This window comes from Micromys minutus, assembly GCF_963924665.1.
Source record: "Micromys minutus genome assembly, chromosome: 27".
Taxonomy (NCBI): domain Eukaryota; kingdom Metazoa; phylum Chordata; class Mammalia; order Rodentia; family Muridae; genus Micromys; species Micromys minutus.
The window spans coordinates 5,148,510-5,165,268 of NC_137962.1; the positions used below are offsets into that span (position 1 = coordinate 5,148,510).

Below are 16,759 nucleotides of genomic sequence, written 5' to 3' on the forward strand. Positions count from 1 at the left end.
ATTTGAGTGTGAAGCAGTGAGGCTCATGAGACCAGTTTGAAAGCTTGGCAGGATGGCTGAGTTGAAGACAGGTAAGAGAAAAGACCCTGTGTGCACATGACCTCTGCTGGGATAGCCTGTCCAGTTCCCACCTCGGCATCTGACTTAAATGACTTCACCTAGTGCTGCTGCAAATGTCACTCCCTTCCTGCCATGCTTTGCTGTTTGAATCCTTGCTCTATATGTTTGATATTCCTATGAGCATTTTGGAAATGCTTGACAGGTGTTTTTTAAGCCCTGATGGGCTCATGGTCTGAAACTTCCCTTTTCCCTCCTGAAAGTGTGTCTGAACTGTTGTTTCGTCTTCCTTAGCTTCCTTTGTAGAGACTGTGGCTGCTTCATCTGTACACTTCCTTGACTGACTTAAAGAGTAATATCAGTGCAGTGTTGGGGTGCGGGTGTGGCAGCCCTGACTGAGATCTTTGTGCTTCCTATCTATTAAGTGCCCTGCCTTTAGTGACCTGCTATTTGCACAACAGGTGCTGCGGTGTCCTATCTTTATCTGAGTCCCATCCAACTAGCCTCTCTTTAAGTATCTGGTGGGAGCCTGAGAGCTTAGAGATGAGCGTAAGGTTGAAAGAAGGAAAAAACTCTGTCATAGGGATAGGAGTGGGTTGGGCATATCTGAAAGAGGAACATTTATTTGATGTGCCCAGGGGAGCGGGAGCAGCTTGGGCTTTGGCCATTCTGGGGTGTGCTCTGCTGCACTGCTGAGGTGTGGATACAGAGCATCTTCCTGCCTCTGGCTCATTAAAGGTGCTCACTGGGTTGGCTTCACTTGCCTTTATGAGGCCTTAGGCTTCATTAGAAGAAGACTTTATGGCTATTTCCATAATACCCTGTGTGTGTGTGTGTGTGTGTGTGTGTGTGTGTGTGTGTGTGTAGGATTCCCCTCCAGGGATGATATTAAATACCTCTGTAAAACCAAGTTCTTCTGTCCTCTACACCAGGCCTGAACTCTCGCCTCTCAGCAGCCTCACTTGCCTTTCTCAAGCCTCTCAGCCTTGCTCACAGAATGCTAGGAATGGCCAGATGCTGCCCAGGCTTGTATTTGTCCTCAGCCAAGGTCAGGTTGTCTGGGAGGAAGAAGGGGAGGGGCACCCTTGTTTAGTAAGTTAGGAGGAGGAGGAAGGGCTCCAGACAGAGCAGCCTTGCAAGATCTTTTATGTGCAAGCCTGGCTCATCTGCAACTCTTGGAGCCCATCCCCCATCCCTCATTTCCTCCTACAGCAGGAAGGGGTGCTGAGCAATTGGGAGGGGGCATTGCTTCCGATCTGGTGTGAGGCTCACATTCCTCCGCAGCATCCTGGGGTTGCCTGCCTGCGGACACCTGGCTGGAATAACAATGAGTGGGAAGCTGGGCTTCAGCCTCCGCTCAGCTCTGAGGATGCTCTGCTATGGAAGGCTAGTTCTGCTGAGCTAGCACTTCCTCCCTGTCTTTCCGTCCAGGCCAGGCCCGCTTTGCCTTAGTGAGCATGGCTGCTGGTGAAAAGTATATCCTGAGAACAGTACTTGAGGCCGTATAATCTCATTTCTTATGCACATACGTTGTATGGATGGAAGAGGATTGATACCGGCACATGGTGAGGCTAGGCGAAATGAACTGAAAAGCCCTGACGTGATGATCACTGGAAATGTCACCTTTTATCCAGCATCTATTTATCTATCTATCTATCTATCTATCTATCTATCTATCTATCTATCTATCTATCTATCCATCTATCATCTATGTTGGGATTCTGTAAACCCCACCCCTCAGTTACTTAGCAACAGCCAGGTATACCCCACCTCTCAATTACCCAGCAGTGGCCAGGTATGCTCCGCCCCAGTGGCCTGACACTATAAAAGAGCTGCTTGACCCCTCCTCTCTCTCTTGGCCTCTCCTGCCCTTGTGCTCTTGCAGCCTTGCTCTCCCATTTCCCTTCCCCCCTCTCTCCCACGTGCTCATGGCCGGCCTCTACTCCTCTACTTCTCTCTCTCTGCCTCTACCACCCTCTTAACTCTCCCATGACCTGAATAAACTCTATTCCGTACTATACTGTTGTGTGGCTGGTCCCTCAGGGAAGAGATTCCCAACATGGACCTCTCAGAGGCATCTCCCTTGCCCTCAGGCCTCGCCGCACCTCCATGGGCCATATGCCCCCCACTCTCTTCATCCTTCCCCTAACATTGGTGCCCTGTGACTTTTCCTTTCATTGGTGCCCCGTCATCTTTTCCTTACAATCTACCTATCTACTATCTGTCTATCTGCCTACCTACCTATCTATCATGTCATAGGTTTGAGTCACCTGCCCTTTACCATATCTATAACATACTTAGACGTGGCTGGGTTTGGGCAGGCCACTCTAAATAAACCATTGCAATCATTAAAGGCTCCTTACACTGATGTTTTTCATCCCTTCTGTCATTGACTAGCTTCATTTTTTTCTTTGACCTTTTCAATATTTTCAGATTATAACAATTGAGTCCAGCATAGGATAGAATAGCATTTCTACAAACTAGGCTACTACCCCAGCCTTTTGCAAATATCAACTCATTTCCATGCATCCCTGTATGATGGTGTTAGGATAGACATTATTCAGGGGTCACGCAGCAAGTTCTCAGAAAGGCTAATATGGTAAATTCTGAGGGTCTGGCATTCTTCACTCCTAGAAAAGCAGAAATGATAGGTTAGGATATGTTATTTCCTCCAGCGAAATGAGCCAATTCAAGGGATGTTAAAGTATAAAGGCAACGCTTATTGGGGCAAACCTTCTTGGGTGGATTCACTGGTCCTAAGGAATAAGGCCAGGGAACTTGCCATGTAGGAGACAGAGATGGAGGTAGAGAGAGGGAGGAAGGGAGGGAGGAAAAGAAGGGAGGAAAGGGAGGGTAGGAGAAATGCAAGCAGAGGAGAGAAAGAGCCAAATGTTTGGATTATGTAATGAAGAGCCTGTGTGTGGGGAGTCCATCCCCTGGGCTAGAAAGTTCAGTATAGAAGGTGGTTCATGGAGCCGTGCCTGGTAATAGGTAGGGACTGAGGGATGCTAGAAGAATCTGGAGGCCAGGTCTGGTCCACTTTGGTATGTTAATTTGGCACCTCAACTGCTTGTTTAGGGTCTAAATCCCAGCACTTAGAAATAAGCACCGTATGAAGACACACACGTGGTACGGGAGAATTTTACTGGATCTTTGTACAGGAGCATCAGCCTCTACATTCCAGTAAGTGATATATTCTGAATGAGTCTTCCTTCTTCTCAATGCTATTCCATTTACTGTTTCGCTTGTTTTTCACTTAAAAATGTATTCTTCTCTCTTGTTACATCCTCACCACAGTTTCCTGCCCCTCTCCCCACTCCCACTCCCCCCACGCCCACATCTTCTCTCCCCCAGATCCATTCTTTCTCCTTTTCACTTTAGGAAAGAGCAGGCCTCCTAGGGATATCAAACAAATACAGAATAACAAGTTACCATAAGAGCAGTCACAAATCCTGGTGTCAAGCTGGACAAAGTGACCCAGTAGGAGGAAGGGGTCCCTTTTGCCTTTGGGCAGATCTGTATGCTCTGTCATGTGGCTGATGCACACCTTGATGTGGAAGGGCTGCACCTGCTCGCTGAGGTCAGTAGTAGACAGCTTAGGACTCTGCTGATGGCAGATACCGCGTGTGAACAGAGGGTTGGGCCTAGAGCTAGAATTAGGCTCCAGTGAATTGCAAGTTGCGTATTGTGTATTACAGGTTTGTGTTTCGCATATTACATACTGCAATGAAATGTTTAAGTGGTCATTAGTAAGTCACGGAGCTGCCATTCCTACTCTTTGTTATTAAATAACAATGATGCCTGCACCATCAGGTTTTAATTAATTCTCATTACCTAGTTGTGAGCTTTGCAGACCGTCAGATACCATCAGCTGTTTCTAGCAAAGCTCTTCTTCTCTTCGCTCGCCCCCAGAACTTAAGGACCTGGTTGTTAGCGTTGCCCATAGCCCCACAGCTTCCACCGGGAAAATGCTTGTCATCTGCAAAGTTTATTTATTTACTTTAAAAAAAGGATATGTTTATTTTTCTTCTGTGTTTCCCCTGGGCATGTGAGTGTGTCAGACCTCCTGGAGCTCAAGTTACAGACAAATGTGAGTTGCCATGTGGGTGCTGGGACTTGAACTTGGGTTTTCCGGAAGAGCAGTTCTTTGCTGCTGAGCCATCTCTCCAGCCCCTTGTTTTATTCATTTGTCTTCTTTCATAAACTGATGCGGAGTATTCAAATCCCAGGAGTGGGCAGCTTCTCTCCTACACTTCTCCACCTTTTTCTTCTCTCCTCCTTTTCTTAACTTTATTTCAGGTTTTCAACTAACGCTATCCTCCTGCCTCACCCCGCCTCTTCAGTACTGGCCACAAGTCTTACTTTATGTGAAAACACGTGGATGAGTATTCTGAATTGACAGGAACCCCCCCCCCCCGCCCCAACATTGGTGCCCCATCCTAGCCTCAAATTATGCCATTATTTCGACTGGGAATTTCTGTGACATAATTACTTCGGGTGAGATCTTACTTTCAGCAGAGAGAGAATATAGGAGGTGAGAAGATGGGAACAGTGCTCTGCACAGACACCCCACTAGCCCAGGTGGTTCCCTGTTTTTGTTTGTTTTTTTCTTTTCTTCCTTTTTTTTTTTAAGAGATCTTGATTCAGGCCAAACTTAGGTTTATGGCTTCAATATTGAAAAATATTTCAGGATCAGTTTAGTGAACAAGTATCACTGATGTTATCAAAATATTTTACTATAGGCTTTTAAGTATGAGGACCAAGAGAAAAGGCGCTGGGCATGGTGGTGCGCACGGTTCATTCTAGCATGTGCAGTTGGATCTCTGAGATCGAGGCTAGTCTGGTCTACAGACTGAGTTCTAGGACTGCTAGAGCGACACAGAGAAACCTTGTCTCAAATAAACAATTTTTAAAAACCGAGAGAAAGAGAGAGAGGGAAGGGAGAGGGAGCTAGAAGGAGGGGAAGGGAGATTGAGACGTGCTCAGAAGGTCAGTCAAGTGGGAGTGTATGCTTATCAGAGGAAAAGTGAGAAATACCTCTACCCTTCCTTCTTTCTTTTTATGAGAGAGATGGAGACACCTTGGGTGCAATTGTAGTCTAATAAGGAAAAGCCAGGAGTCACCAAGGTGACACAAGGAACTTTGTGTATATCCTTTCCCTGTGATTGGCATTCCTAGTGAGATTCTTAGAAAACTGTAGGTTGGTGGCTGGAAAGGGAGAAATGCCTCAAGAGGTTGTTCAATTGTGCCGGTGTTCTATTCTGTTAATAAAGGCTTTGGCTGGATTCTAGACTAAGGGACTTCTTTTCAGATTATGACACCCCAAGATTTTCTTTGTCTTTTTAGCCTGACTCAGAATTAGATTATGGTAAACTCTGCAGTCAGAGATTGGTGTTGGGCCAAGATGGAGTGGGGCAGTCTTAGGGAAATGGGGAAAAAGCCAGATGATAAGGGACAGTAAAGATGGGAGAGATGGCGCCACAAGCCGGGGAGTAACAGGACCTGAGGAAGACCACTCCTTAGAGCCTCCAGGAGAGAACGGCCCACTCTTCCTGGAATGTAGACTTTTCAGAATTGAAGGAGTATGTTTCTTCTGAGGTAAGGCGTCCTTTATAGAGTAATTTTTTAGGAAATTCTCGGAATGCGGTTCTCCCTGTATGCAGGAAATGGAGAAAATACCCTTCCCCAGTTCACACACATTCTTTATGCAAATACTTGCTAATGATTATGAAACTCACAGTGAGACAGGTCATTTTGTTTCATATTCTCTGGTGCGATTCTGAGAGCAATTTGAAGTCGCTAGACTAGCTCTCTCTTCTACTTGTGAAAGCATCTTCTACTTACTCACTGAGGGATCTTGAGTAGATGCTGAAATACACAGGGCTCTAGACCAGGGAACTTGGCCTGAGAAGTGCAAAGTGGTGCAGCTCATAGCGTGGGTCAGATGCTATGACGCTTGGATGCTCTGGCACCTGGTTGACAATCCAAGTTGTACTGGGTAGGTGTTTGTTTTTGTCAGCTTGACAGAAGCTGGTGGTATCTGGGAAGAGGTAAGCTTAATTGGAGAATTGCCTTCTTCAGAATGGCCTATAAGCAAGTCTGTGGTGGAAGGCCTTTTCCTGATTAAAGACTGATATGGGAGGGCCCCTCTCACTAAGGACAGTGCTATTCCTGAGCAGGAGCCCTAGAAGATAGAAGAAAACAAGCTGAGCAAGCCACAGGGAGCAAGCCAGTAAGCAACATTCTTCCATGGCCATGACCTCTGCTTAGTTCCTGCTTCAGGCTTCCTCTGTCTTGAGTTTCTGCCCTCAATGCCACATTATGATTTGGTGTTGTAAGATGAGATAAATATTTTCTTCCTCAGGTTGGTTATGGTCAGTGTTTTATCTTAGTAATAGAAAACAGGCGGGACCTTAGTCTTTAGTATTTGAAAAAGTGATTTTATATCTGTGTGTGGTTATGCTTGTCTGTATATGTACCACATCCTTGTAGGTACCCATGGCCATCAGTAGAGTATTAAGCACAGTTTCCATGTTCTGTCTTGCCTTTCTGGGAAGGAAACCTGGCCTCTGAGAGATTATTTTCATTAATAATCTCTTAAATGTGTTTCTTAAATGGAAAAAAAATACATGTTCCCTTCTCTTTTCCCTGTCCTAGCTGCCTCATTCGTTCGGGCTGTATATGCCTGCAAGGGGTGTCTGACTGGGTGTGTATTTGTTCTTTACAAGTTAGTTTTTGTTGTTGTTGTTTATTTTTTCTTTGTGACTGCAACTCATGTGGGTTACCCTGGAGTGTAGTAGAGGATAACCTTGGCCTGATCTGCCTGCTTCTACCTTTCCGGAGTTGGGGGTTACTGCTGTGCAACATTACACCTGGCTTACTCTGTGCCTAGGTGGCCTTTGTATGTTTTATGCCCAGGCCCGACAAGGCTTACTTGGGACTAAACTGTTGGAGTACTGGTATCTAGGACCCCATGCTTATGTCCGATAGAGCCTGTTGGGAGACTGTGATTGCTTCTTACCGTGTGTAAGGGATCCGAAGAAGTAAGATTATTATGAACATTTTGGAGCCTTACATTTTACGAGTATTTATTTATTTACTTATTGTGTGTGTGTGTGTTTGTGTGTGTGTGTGTGTGTGTGTGTGTGTGTGGCGCGCACATCACAGTGCACATTCAGAAGTGAGAGTAGCAGTTATGGGAGTCAGTTGTCTCCTAGCATGTGAGTCCCAGAGATGAAAATCAGGTCATTCAGCTCAGTGGCAAGCACCTTCAAACACTTGAGTCATCTTTGCTGTTGCTCTTTGGTGTGACAGCCAGAAATTGTTCTTACACACTCCAGGTATTTATGGAAGAGCAAAATCACTCCCAGTATCTACAGCTTTGTTTCTGGTTGTGTCACAGGCCTCTTTATAAGAGGCTTCTAACAACATAGTGATGTGGAAGGTACCGTCCTGTCTGTTAGCCCCAACTGGAAGAAGTCAGAGAAATCTTGCATAGGAGCCCTAGCCTGCTATCTACCCATTCTCTCAGGTTGTTGTGGTGACCCTTCTGCCACCAAGGAGATGACAGAGTCACAAGGAAGCATTTGGTGAAGTTGATTCACTTGGGGGCTCAGTGGGGTTCAGTCTGTCTTCATTCCTTCCTGCCCCCCTGCTGCAGGTTGTCTGGGAATTCAGAGGCAGGAGAGCAGAGGGACTGGGGAGTGACCTGCCTTGACTGTGCCTGAGTGCACGCAGAGCTTTCTACTGGCTCCCGTTCTCCCCTCACTCCGACTTGCTTGTCTTGCCTGGGTTAGGTGAGGACACAAAGCGGCAGGCATTCAGTCTGTGGTGCTTGTGGCATCCCAGGACCTAGGCCTGCCTTTAGCTTCGGAGAAATCCTGGTCAGCCTCTGCCCCAGCATGCACCTCTTCCCAGACAGTCAGCAGTTCCCAGGTTATGAGCTCAGTTCACCTTGAGCCTACTTACCTGTTCAGCAGGCCTTGCGGTGGTTCCTTGAAGTCCTTGGGGGAAATGACATTCTCTTATCCTTAACCTACGTAGAGGGTGGGTGTGCAGCCAGGAGGCTCTCCACACATCTTTCCTGAAGGGACAGCGTGGCTGCCGAGAAGCCATCGTGACTAGTGTTAATTTTGCTGACGAACGAACCCCTTGCAGCTGGTGATAGTAAGAGTTAAAGGTTTCTGTGCTGTGTGGATTGTTTCGCTTGCTCCTTCCAGCAGCCCTGTGAAAGTTCATCCTCTCTGCCCCTTATCTGCAGGCAGTAGTGCTGCAAGACCCTCTGGATGCCTAAAAGCACATCTGCTCCTAAGCTCTCTAGATACTGTTTTTCCTCTACAGATATATCTTGGATTTGTATGTAGCTTTATATACAAACTTATAAATACAAACAAATCTGCAAGTGAACTGTAACAAGACATTATTAGCAACAGTAACTTGCTTTTTTATTTTTATAATTTTTAAAGGTTTATTCATGAGTACACTGTAGTTGTCTTTAGACAGACCAGAAGAGGGCATCAGATCCCATTACAGATGGTTGTGAGCCACCATGTGGTTGCTGGGAATTGAACTCAGGACCTCTGGAAGAGCAGTCAGTGCTCTTAATCGCTGAGCCATCTCTCCAGTCCAACAGTAACTTGGCATAGGGTAATCATAACCACAAGAAATATTCTTTTAAGTTGGTTAAGTTTGCTTATTTCTGGAAGTTCTCATTTTATAATTATTATTATTATTTTTTTGATTATAGTTGGCCATGGGAGAGTGAAACTGTGGATGAACAGGGCCGGCTGTGAGGGTAGGTCGTAGTTCCTTAGGAAGGTCAGACTTAGAGACACTGAACAGCCCCACGGGTGTGCCCAGTGAACATTGGTGTGGATGGCACTCCAGAGCCTGGCTCAGTGGCAGACATGTGCCCACAGAGTCTCTTCCCATCTCTGCTGGCCACTTTCCCAGTGGGACCTTCTGCTAGATCATCATTAAAAATAACCTTCATTGTTCTGGTCAAGCACATGGTAGGTCTGCACAAATGTCCAGGTCTTCCACTAGACATCCGTGATATTTCCCCCTCATTGTTAGAACTGGATATAGGGCCTTGTGCATGTGAGGTAAGCCCTCTACTATCTCTTGCCTTAAAAATAATTATGGTACATTTATGTGTATGAAGTGTATGCCATGGGAATACATGGTACCGTATGAAGTCAGTAGAAGCCATCTGACCCCTTGGAACTGGACCTGTGGATGGCTGAGACATCATGTGGATGCTGGGAGCTAAAACCAGCCCCTGAAAATGCAACAAGTTCTCACAACTGCTAAAATGATCTCTCCAGCCTTTAATTTATTTGTGCTTAAAAGTTATATTTATTAGCTGGGCATGGGGTTGCATGCCATTAATCCCAGCACTCGGGAGACAAAGGCAGGCGATCTCTGTGAGTTCAGGACAGGTAGGGCTACTCACAGGAACCCTGTCTCAAAAAATGCACTTTTAATTTATACATATGAGTATTTGCATGTAGGTGCACAGGTCCTAGAACACAGGTGGAAACCAGAGGACAATTTGCAGGATTCAACTCTCATTCCAAGGACTGAACTTAGGGTATCATGCTGGACATAATGTGCCCTGTTGTAGGTTTTATTTTTATTATAGTTTACTTACTAATAAGATACAAATATTACTTCTAATATTTACATTGTGTCAAATTTGCAGCTGTCATTTTATAAACATGGCCTGAGATATTGAACTGAGACGTACATAGAGATTTGTTCACTGATTACAACGTATGATTCCTCTCCAGTGCATTTGCAATCCTGTAATAGACTGCCAGAAACTGACCCAGCCCTCACTAGAGGCTCACGTAGCCCTGGCTAATTGGGAAGCCACTCTAATTCACCGTGGAACTGAGGACAGTTAACTTTTGATCTCCCTGCCTCTGTCTCCAAAATGCCAGTATGCCAAATATATACCACTTTGACCCATTTGATCCAGGGCTGTGGATTGACCTCAAGGTATTTCTGTATGCTATACAAGCTCTCTTATAAGCTTCTTTACGGTGGAGCTACAGTCTTCACCCGAGCCCCTTAACATTAAAAAAAAAAAAATGAATTCAAGAGAGAGTATTATGTCATTGCTCAGGCTAGACTCTGAACTCATTCTATAGGTTGGGCTTAACTAGAACTTGGGATCCCTCAGTTCTTGAGCATCTGAGCATGCATGGCTTACAAGTTTGTGCCAGCTTGTCTGGTTCCAGAACACAGCAGCTGCCATGCAGATACTAATGATCCGAGGCTGTGCTGTGGAGTCCTAATTGCTCAGTTTCTTGATTAAGAGAGGTCTGGAGATGTTCAAAGTAGGGTGCTGCTGAGGGTGAGGAGAAAATACATCTGTGTCTTCTTGGTTTTAGAAGACCCTACATGGGATGGAGAGGTGGCTCGGTGGTTAAGAGCACTGGCTGTTCTTCCAGAGGTCCTGAGTTCAATTCCCAGCAACCACATGGCGGCTCACAACCATCTGTAATGGGATCTGATGCCTTCTTCTGGTGTGTCTGAAGACAGTGTATTCATACATAAATAAATAAATCTTAAAAAAAAAGACCCTACTTGTACATATTGAGTTTCATACTAAGCCAGTGAACCAGAGATGAGGTCAGGTTTGGGGTTTAAAATTGATGATGTCATGTTACAGGGGCACTGGGAAGGCAGTGATTGATTAGTCTTGGGGTCAGTCACAAGGGATGATGAAATGATTGGGAGTGGCTTTGTGGAGATGCAAAGGGCTGTGTTGAAGGAGTCGTCACGGGGTAGGGGGTGAACTGGTCCAGAAGAAGGTACTGTGTGAGATGTGCTGTACAGTGGCAGCTGGAATGGAATGTGAAAGGGCTTGGATGTGGAGCCTTCATTCCAGGTCACCTTCTCACTCCTGTGACTCATTCTGCTTTTATGACCTGTGGTGTAGATACGCGGCTGGTTCCTGCCTGGTAAAGGTGTTAGGGAGGTTTCATTGTGCTGTGGCTGTTGGTGCGCAGGGCTTCTAGTCTTCACGATGCTCTAAGGACATGAGCTTACGGAGGCAGCATGACTGTGGCTTGAATGTTAGCAGAGAGTCACATGAAACAATTCATTCTCCTTGCTGTATACTAACCCCCCACCCCCACATTCCTGTGGTCTCCTTCCAGCCTGCAGGGAGCTGACTACTTTCTCCCTCAACTTCCTGTGGCCCAGAGGCCTCTGAGCTGTTCTCAGGCTTAAGATTCTTAGTGGCTAGGTGAACACTGACACTAAGGTTTGTCCTTCCTCCTCCTCCTCCTCCTCCTCCTCCTCCTCCTCCTCCTCTTCCTCCTTCTTTCTTCTTCTTCTTCTTTTTCTTCTTCTTCTTCTTCTTCCTCCTCCTCCTCCTCCTCCTCTTCTTCTTTAAAAGATTTATTTATTTTTATCAGAAGAGGGCATTACAGATGGTTGTGAGCCATCATGTAGTTGCTGGGATTTGAACTCAGGACCTCTAGAAGAACAGCCAGTGCTCTTAACTGTTGAACCATCTCTCCAGCCCTGTCCTAACTTCTTTCCAGCTTCTCCAGTGGTGGTAGGATTTGTTCTCCTGGGCTAAGAATCTGCAGGAACTACTTTCCCACTCTGAGCAGTCTCATAAATAAGAAAACCAAACCCTTTGTGGGAGTCAATTTTATTATCTCTATGAACAAATACCTGAGGAAAAAATAGCTTAAAGAAAGAAGGCTTTTATTATTCAAGGTTCTCTAGAGGAACAGAACTTATAGACTGAATATGTGTGTGTGTGTGTGTGTGTGTGTGTGTGTGTATGTATTCATATATATCTGCATATATAGAACAGATGAAATGGGATACATTTATATACATGAAGCAAAATATATATGATTCATTAGAAATACATACATATATACATATGATTTATCATAAAGGCTTACAGGTTGTGGTCCAACTTGTCCCAACAATGGCTATGTATCAATGGATGGCCCAGGAATCCAGTAGCTGTTCCGTCCACGAGACTGGATGTCTCAACTTGTCTTCAGTATGCGCCGGAAGTTGGAGCAGGTAGACTCCAATGCCAGTGAAGGAATAGACTTGCTAGCAAGATCAGACAAGCAAAGTTAGAGGAAGCTTCTTCCTTCCATGTTCTTTATGGATGGTATGTCTTCTCTGGCAGCAGAAGGTATGGTCCAAGTGAACGTGGCTCTTTCTAATGCAAAAGAACTGGATTAAATGTGTATCTTCTCACCTCAAAGTTCTGGATGAGAGGTGGGTCTTCCCATTTCAAATGGTCTAAGGAAGAAAACCCATCAGGTGTGTATAGTGGTGCACACACACCTTTGATCCTGACCCTTAGGAGGCAATGGCAGGTGGGTCTCTCTGAGATCGAGGATAGCCTGGTCTACAAAGTGAGTCCAGGGTAGCCAGGGACCTGTTACACTGAGAAACCCTGTCTCAAAAAACAAAGCAAAACAAAAATAACAATAATAAAAAGAATTCCTCACAAGTTTGCCCAGTCATTTGGGTTTTAGCTATTTCCAGATGTAGACAAGTTGACAACCAAGAGCAGCCATCACTGTTACATCACTGTTACATCACTGTTACATCACTGTTACATCACTGTTTCACTGTTACAGAGGAATGCCCAGTCCATTGTGGAAGGACAGTGGTGCCTGCAGCAGCCAGGAGAAGGCAGATGCCTGCTAGCCTTTCCCATTTCTTCTACAGACTCAGTCTATGGGATGGAAATGCCCGTGCTCAAAACAGATCCTACCCCTTTAGTTAGTCCTTTCTGTGAACACCCTCAGCCGCACTTGAAATGTGCTCTGTTGGTTTTCCTGGTGCTTCTCAGTGGTTCAAGTTGAACAGCGCACCTTTGTTACCCTTTAGCAAACTTCAGTGAGTTCACTTAAGCATCTCAAAAGCTGTGCGGGAGTCCCAGTTGTCCAGGGTGATGGTGACTCTGCTTCCGTTGTGAGCACGCTCTGTGTTTCACACTCTGTTCATTCTGTAGAACCAAGAGGACATCCATTGCTTTTAATTGAACAAAGATGTGTGTTTGTGTGTGTGTGTGTGTGTGTGTGTTTAAACTTCATTTATGTATATGAGTGTTCAATTTGCATGTGTTCCTGCAAGCATTCGATCCTATTATAGGATCTGATTGTGAACCACTGTGCGGTTGCTGGGAATTGAACTCAAGACCTCTGAAAGAGTAACCACTGCTTTTAACCACTGAGCTATCTCCCAGACCAAACAAATTCTTTTCCATCTGTCTTTATGTCTGCCTGTCTGTCTAAATTTTATTCTACCGGTATGAATGTTTTGCCACATGTGTGTATGTGGACCTTGTGTGTGCCTGGTGTGAGTGGAGGTCAGAGGAGGGTGCCACATCCCCTACAACTAGAATTCCAGATGCTGTGAGGCCCAGTGGCTGCATTATTTGGGTATTCTCATGGCTCCTACTTCCCGTAGTTGATACTGATATTAAGAACATGTTTGACAGTTCTAGAAGATAGAGAAGGGGAGCGAGACACTCGTGTATGTACATGAATGTAGCGTCAAAGAAGAGTGGGGAGAAAAACTCAGCCATACACACTGGGACACAAGATGGGCGCTGGGGAATACTTCTGAGCTTCCCCTTCTTACTGCACCTTGTACCGACCCTACAGCTTGCATAGCGTCCGTCCCCTGTACCGGTGTTCAAGGGAGCTGATACACAAAGGCCTTTGCTCTATTGCTGGTGGGTAAACACTGGAGCAGTCTGGATTTCTCACCCGGGTCTGCTTGCAAGCGTCAGCTGGTACGAATATCTCAGAGGGTGGGTCGAAAAGGAAGTGACACATTTGGGCCTGACAGTCTGGGAGACAGAGAGGAAAGAGACACAGCCAAGAGAGAGGACCCGAGGCTGTATTTTCTTGTGGGGCAATTTCTGTGTCACAAAGCCAGACCATGCTTCCTGATGAAGCCTGTGGTCCCCCTGGATGTCTTCCAGGCATGGCCAGCTGACAGCCGCAGCCTGTGAGAAGATGATGTGGAGAGGCAGGGAGCCCCGGAAGATGCCCAGTCTCAAGCCAGAGGGCCCATTTCCGTGTCTTTGATGGTTCCACAGCATACTTTCCCAGGAAAGTCTTAAAGAGTGTAAGCTCTCTTTCACAGAGGTAAAGCAGCCAAACTGTGGATACAATGCGCCGTTTGGTGCTGGGCTAGCTAGCACTCGGATGTTACCCTTTCAGAAGGCCTGCTTCCAACCAGTTACTCAGCATAACTTTGTTTTGACATCTTTTATTATTTTAATTAGCTACTGCTATTCATTTGTGTGTGCGTGTATGCCATGGAGACCTTTGCCGATTAGGCTCTTTCCTTCCACCATTTATGTGGGTTCTAGGGAGTGAATTCACATCACCATTGTTCCCTTTGTCTTAGCTTCTAAGAGCACAGAGAGGTTTAGCTTTTTTGTGCCATCATAAATACACTTTTCTGTTGTTTTCCTTGGTCCCCCACTCTTCCCAGCCTCATTTATCTTTTTTTTTTTTAAAGATTTGTTTATTTATTATATATGAGTGCACTGTTGCTGTCTTCATTCACACCAGAAGAGGGCATCAGATCTCACTACAGGTGGTTGTGAGCCACCATGTGGTTGCTGGGAATTGAACCCAGGATCTCTGGAAGAGCAGTCAGTGCTCTTACCCGCTGAGCCATCCCTCCAGCCCTCATTTATCTTTCTGATATGTGCTATAAGTACTGCTGAAACTCAGTCTGTGCTCGTTGCTCCGTGGGTTCTTTGTGTGCTTTTAAAGACTATCGTAAGGGCAGTTGTGTACTTCAGGAGAGACGTTTGTGTTTGAAGACACTTGAAGCCCTGCTGTGGCAAGCCCCCCTAGATATTCTCTGACAGATGAAGAGTATGGAGAAAAGTACCTTTCTCCCGAGCATCTGCACTGCCACTGATTTTGGTCAGGATCTACCCCCAGCCAGGGTAGCACTCCCTCAGCCATGTGAGAATTCTTCCCCAGTCATAGAACTTTAGTGGACTTGACCATAGTAAAGTAAACTTGACTTCAGGGCTTCAGATTTGCCTGTGGGCCTCAGTGAATGTTTAACCATGTCTTTGCTCCCTTCTCCCTGTGCTAACTGAGGGTGTGCTGAAAGCCTCGGGTGCCCCTTTCCTCTCGATGACTTCCGCTCTTAGAGACTAAATGGACTTCAGGCCTGAGAGTCAGCAGCTGGGCTCCTCCAGGTTGCTGCCCTGGGCCTCAAATGTCTTATCTCTGCAACCAGATAATAACAATTTATAACTCATAGCTCAGTGTGTGTGTGTGTGTGTGTGTGTGTGTGTGTGTGTGTGTGTGTGTGTGTGTATGTGCAGATGAAATGACATTGCATATGTGGAAAACGTCTGAATTTTTAGTCATAACTGTCTTGGGTAGGTGTTCTTCATAAGGTAACTCAGGATCCTGGATCGGGTTTCAGACTGGGAAGACTGCCTGCCTAGCTTCTGCTGTTGTCTTCCTGGTGTGTGCCTCCCAAATATTCTTGGAACTTCCATAGGGGACTCCAGGTGGTTATGGGATATAGGAGGTCAGAGCTTCTAGCAGGATAAATGACAGATGCTCCGTGAAGGGCTGTTAGTGCTCTTAGTTGGCTAAGGAAGTTCAGGCCCCAACCTCTGTGGTTTCTAGGATAATGGATTGAAGAAACCAAGACATAGTAGCTGGACCAGTCTGGAAGGGCCCAGGGATTGGTGAATGAATAAGAAAACAAGCCTCCAGCCCCTGTCCTGGAGAAGCAGCTCACTGTGTAAGGCGGGACCTGGAGCCGGGCCAGCCTTTTGTGGTTGCCTTTAAAAAGAAACAAAACAAAGACTGACTTCCGACCAGCTGACCCCTAAGCCTCTAAGCCTAGTAGCTCCCTGCTGGGATCTTTCAGACCTGCAGGCTAGCTTGGCTGGGTGCCAGACCTGGCCTTCTGTCAGCCATAGCCAGCCAGTGACTGAATCTCTCCTCATCCAAACCGGTTGTCTCATTCAAGCCTACTCTTCTCCCAGCTGGTTCTGAGGATCTCCTGCTTGGAGGGTAGCAAACAGCATAGTGTCCCCCAATAAAGGCTTTCTTTCCACCATACCCTTTGCCACTAGGCTGTCTACTCACCTGTTTTTGGGTGACAGTGTCACAGGGGGTATTTTTTTTCAAAGCACATTTCTCTGTGAATGGGTCAGGGTCAGATATAAGGAAGGAATGCTGATTGCTATTGTAGTCTGATTGTTCCAACATGGTTTTCTTCTCTCCTTGTCTCAGGCCTGATTTTCTTACTTGGCCATGGTAAAATGCCTTCCAGAAGGCTGTGCTTGCAGACTACGTGGAGCCTCTCAAGATTTCCTGAACCCTGTGGATTTACAGTAAGATGCAGTTACCTGGGAAGTAAATGTGGTGGATGCAAATTCTGGATTAATACACCTGGCTTGCCTAGAGATGTTACAAATGGCTTAATGGATTCTTCTAGCCTGGATGGCCACTGGGAACAAGGACCACAGCTGAGAGGACTGTGCCTCTACCTTCGACCCAATGGGAATTTTTGCTCTGATTTCTTGGGCTACCTGGAGCTCCCTCTAAAAACGTAAGTCCCCAAGAGCCATCTCCTTCCAATGAAGTGTTTGTGACATGGTTTTATGCCAAGCTGTTGTGGCTGCTGGTTGAGAGCTGTCTGTTGA

General features: G+C 46.0%; 1 protein-coding gene across 2 annotated transcripts in view; it reads left to right on the forward strand.

Annotated features, from left to right (window-relative positions):
• Positions 1 to 16,759, forward strand: part of LOC308437970 (uncharacterized protein) — a 198,142-nt gene that overhangs the window by 47,825 nt on the left and 133,558 nt on the right. For both annotated transcript variants that reach the window (XR_013975575.1, XM_080939231.1), the window contains exon 2: positions 16,347 to 16,665. Coding sequence is in view for 1 of the 2 variants with exons in the window: in XM_080939231.1 (XP_080795357.1) it covers positions 16,347 to 16,665 (319 nt within the window). In the remaining variant the exon portion in view is untranslated. The remainder of the gene's footprint in view (positions 1 to 16,346; positions 16,666 to 16,759) is intronic.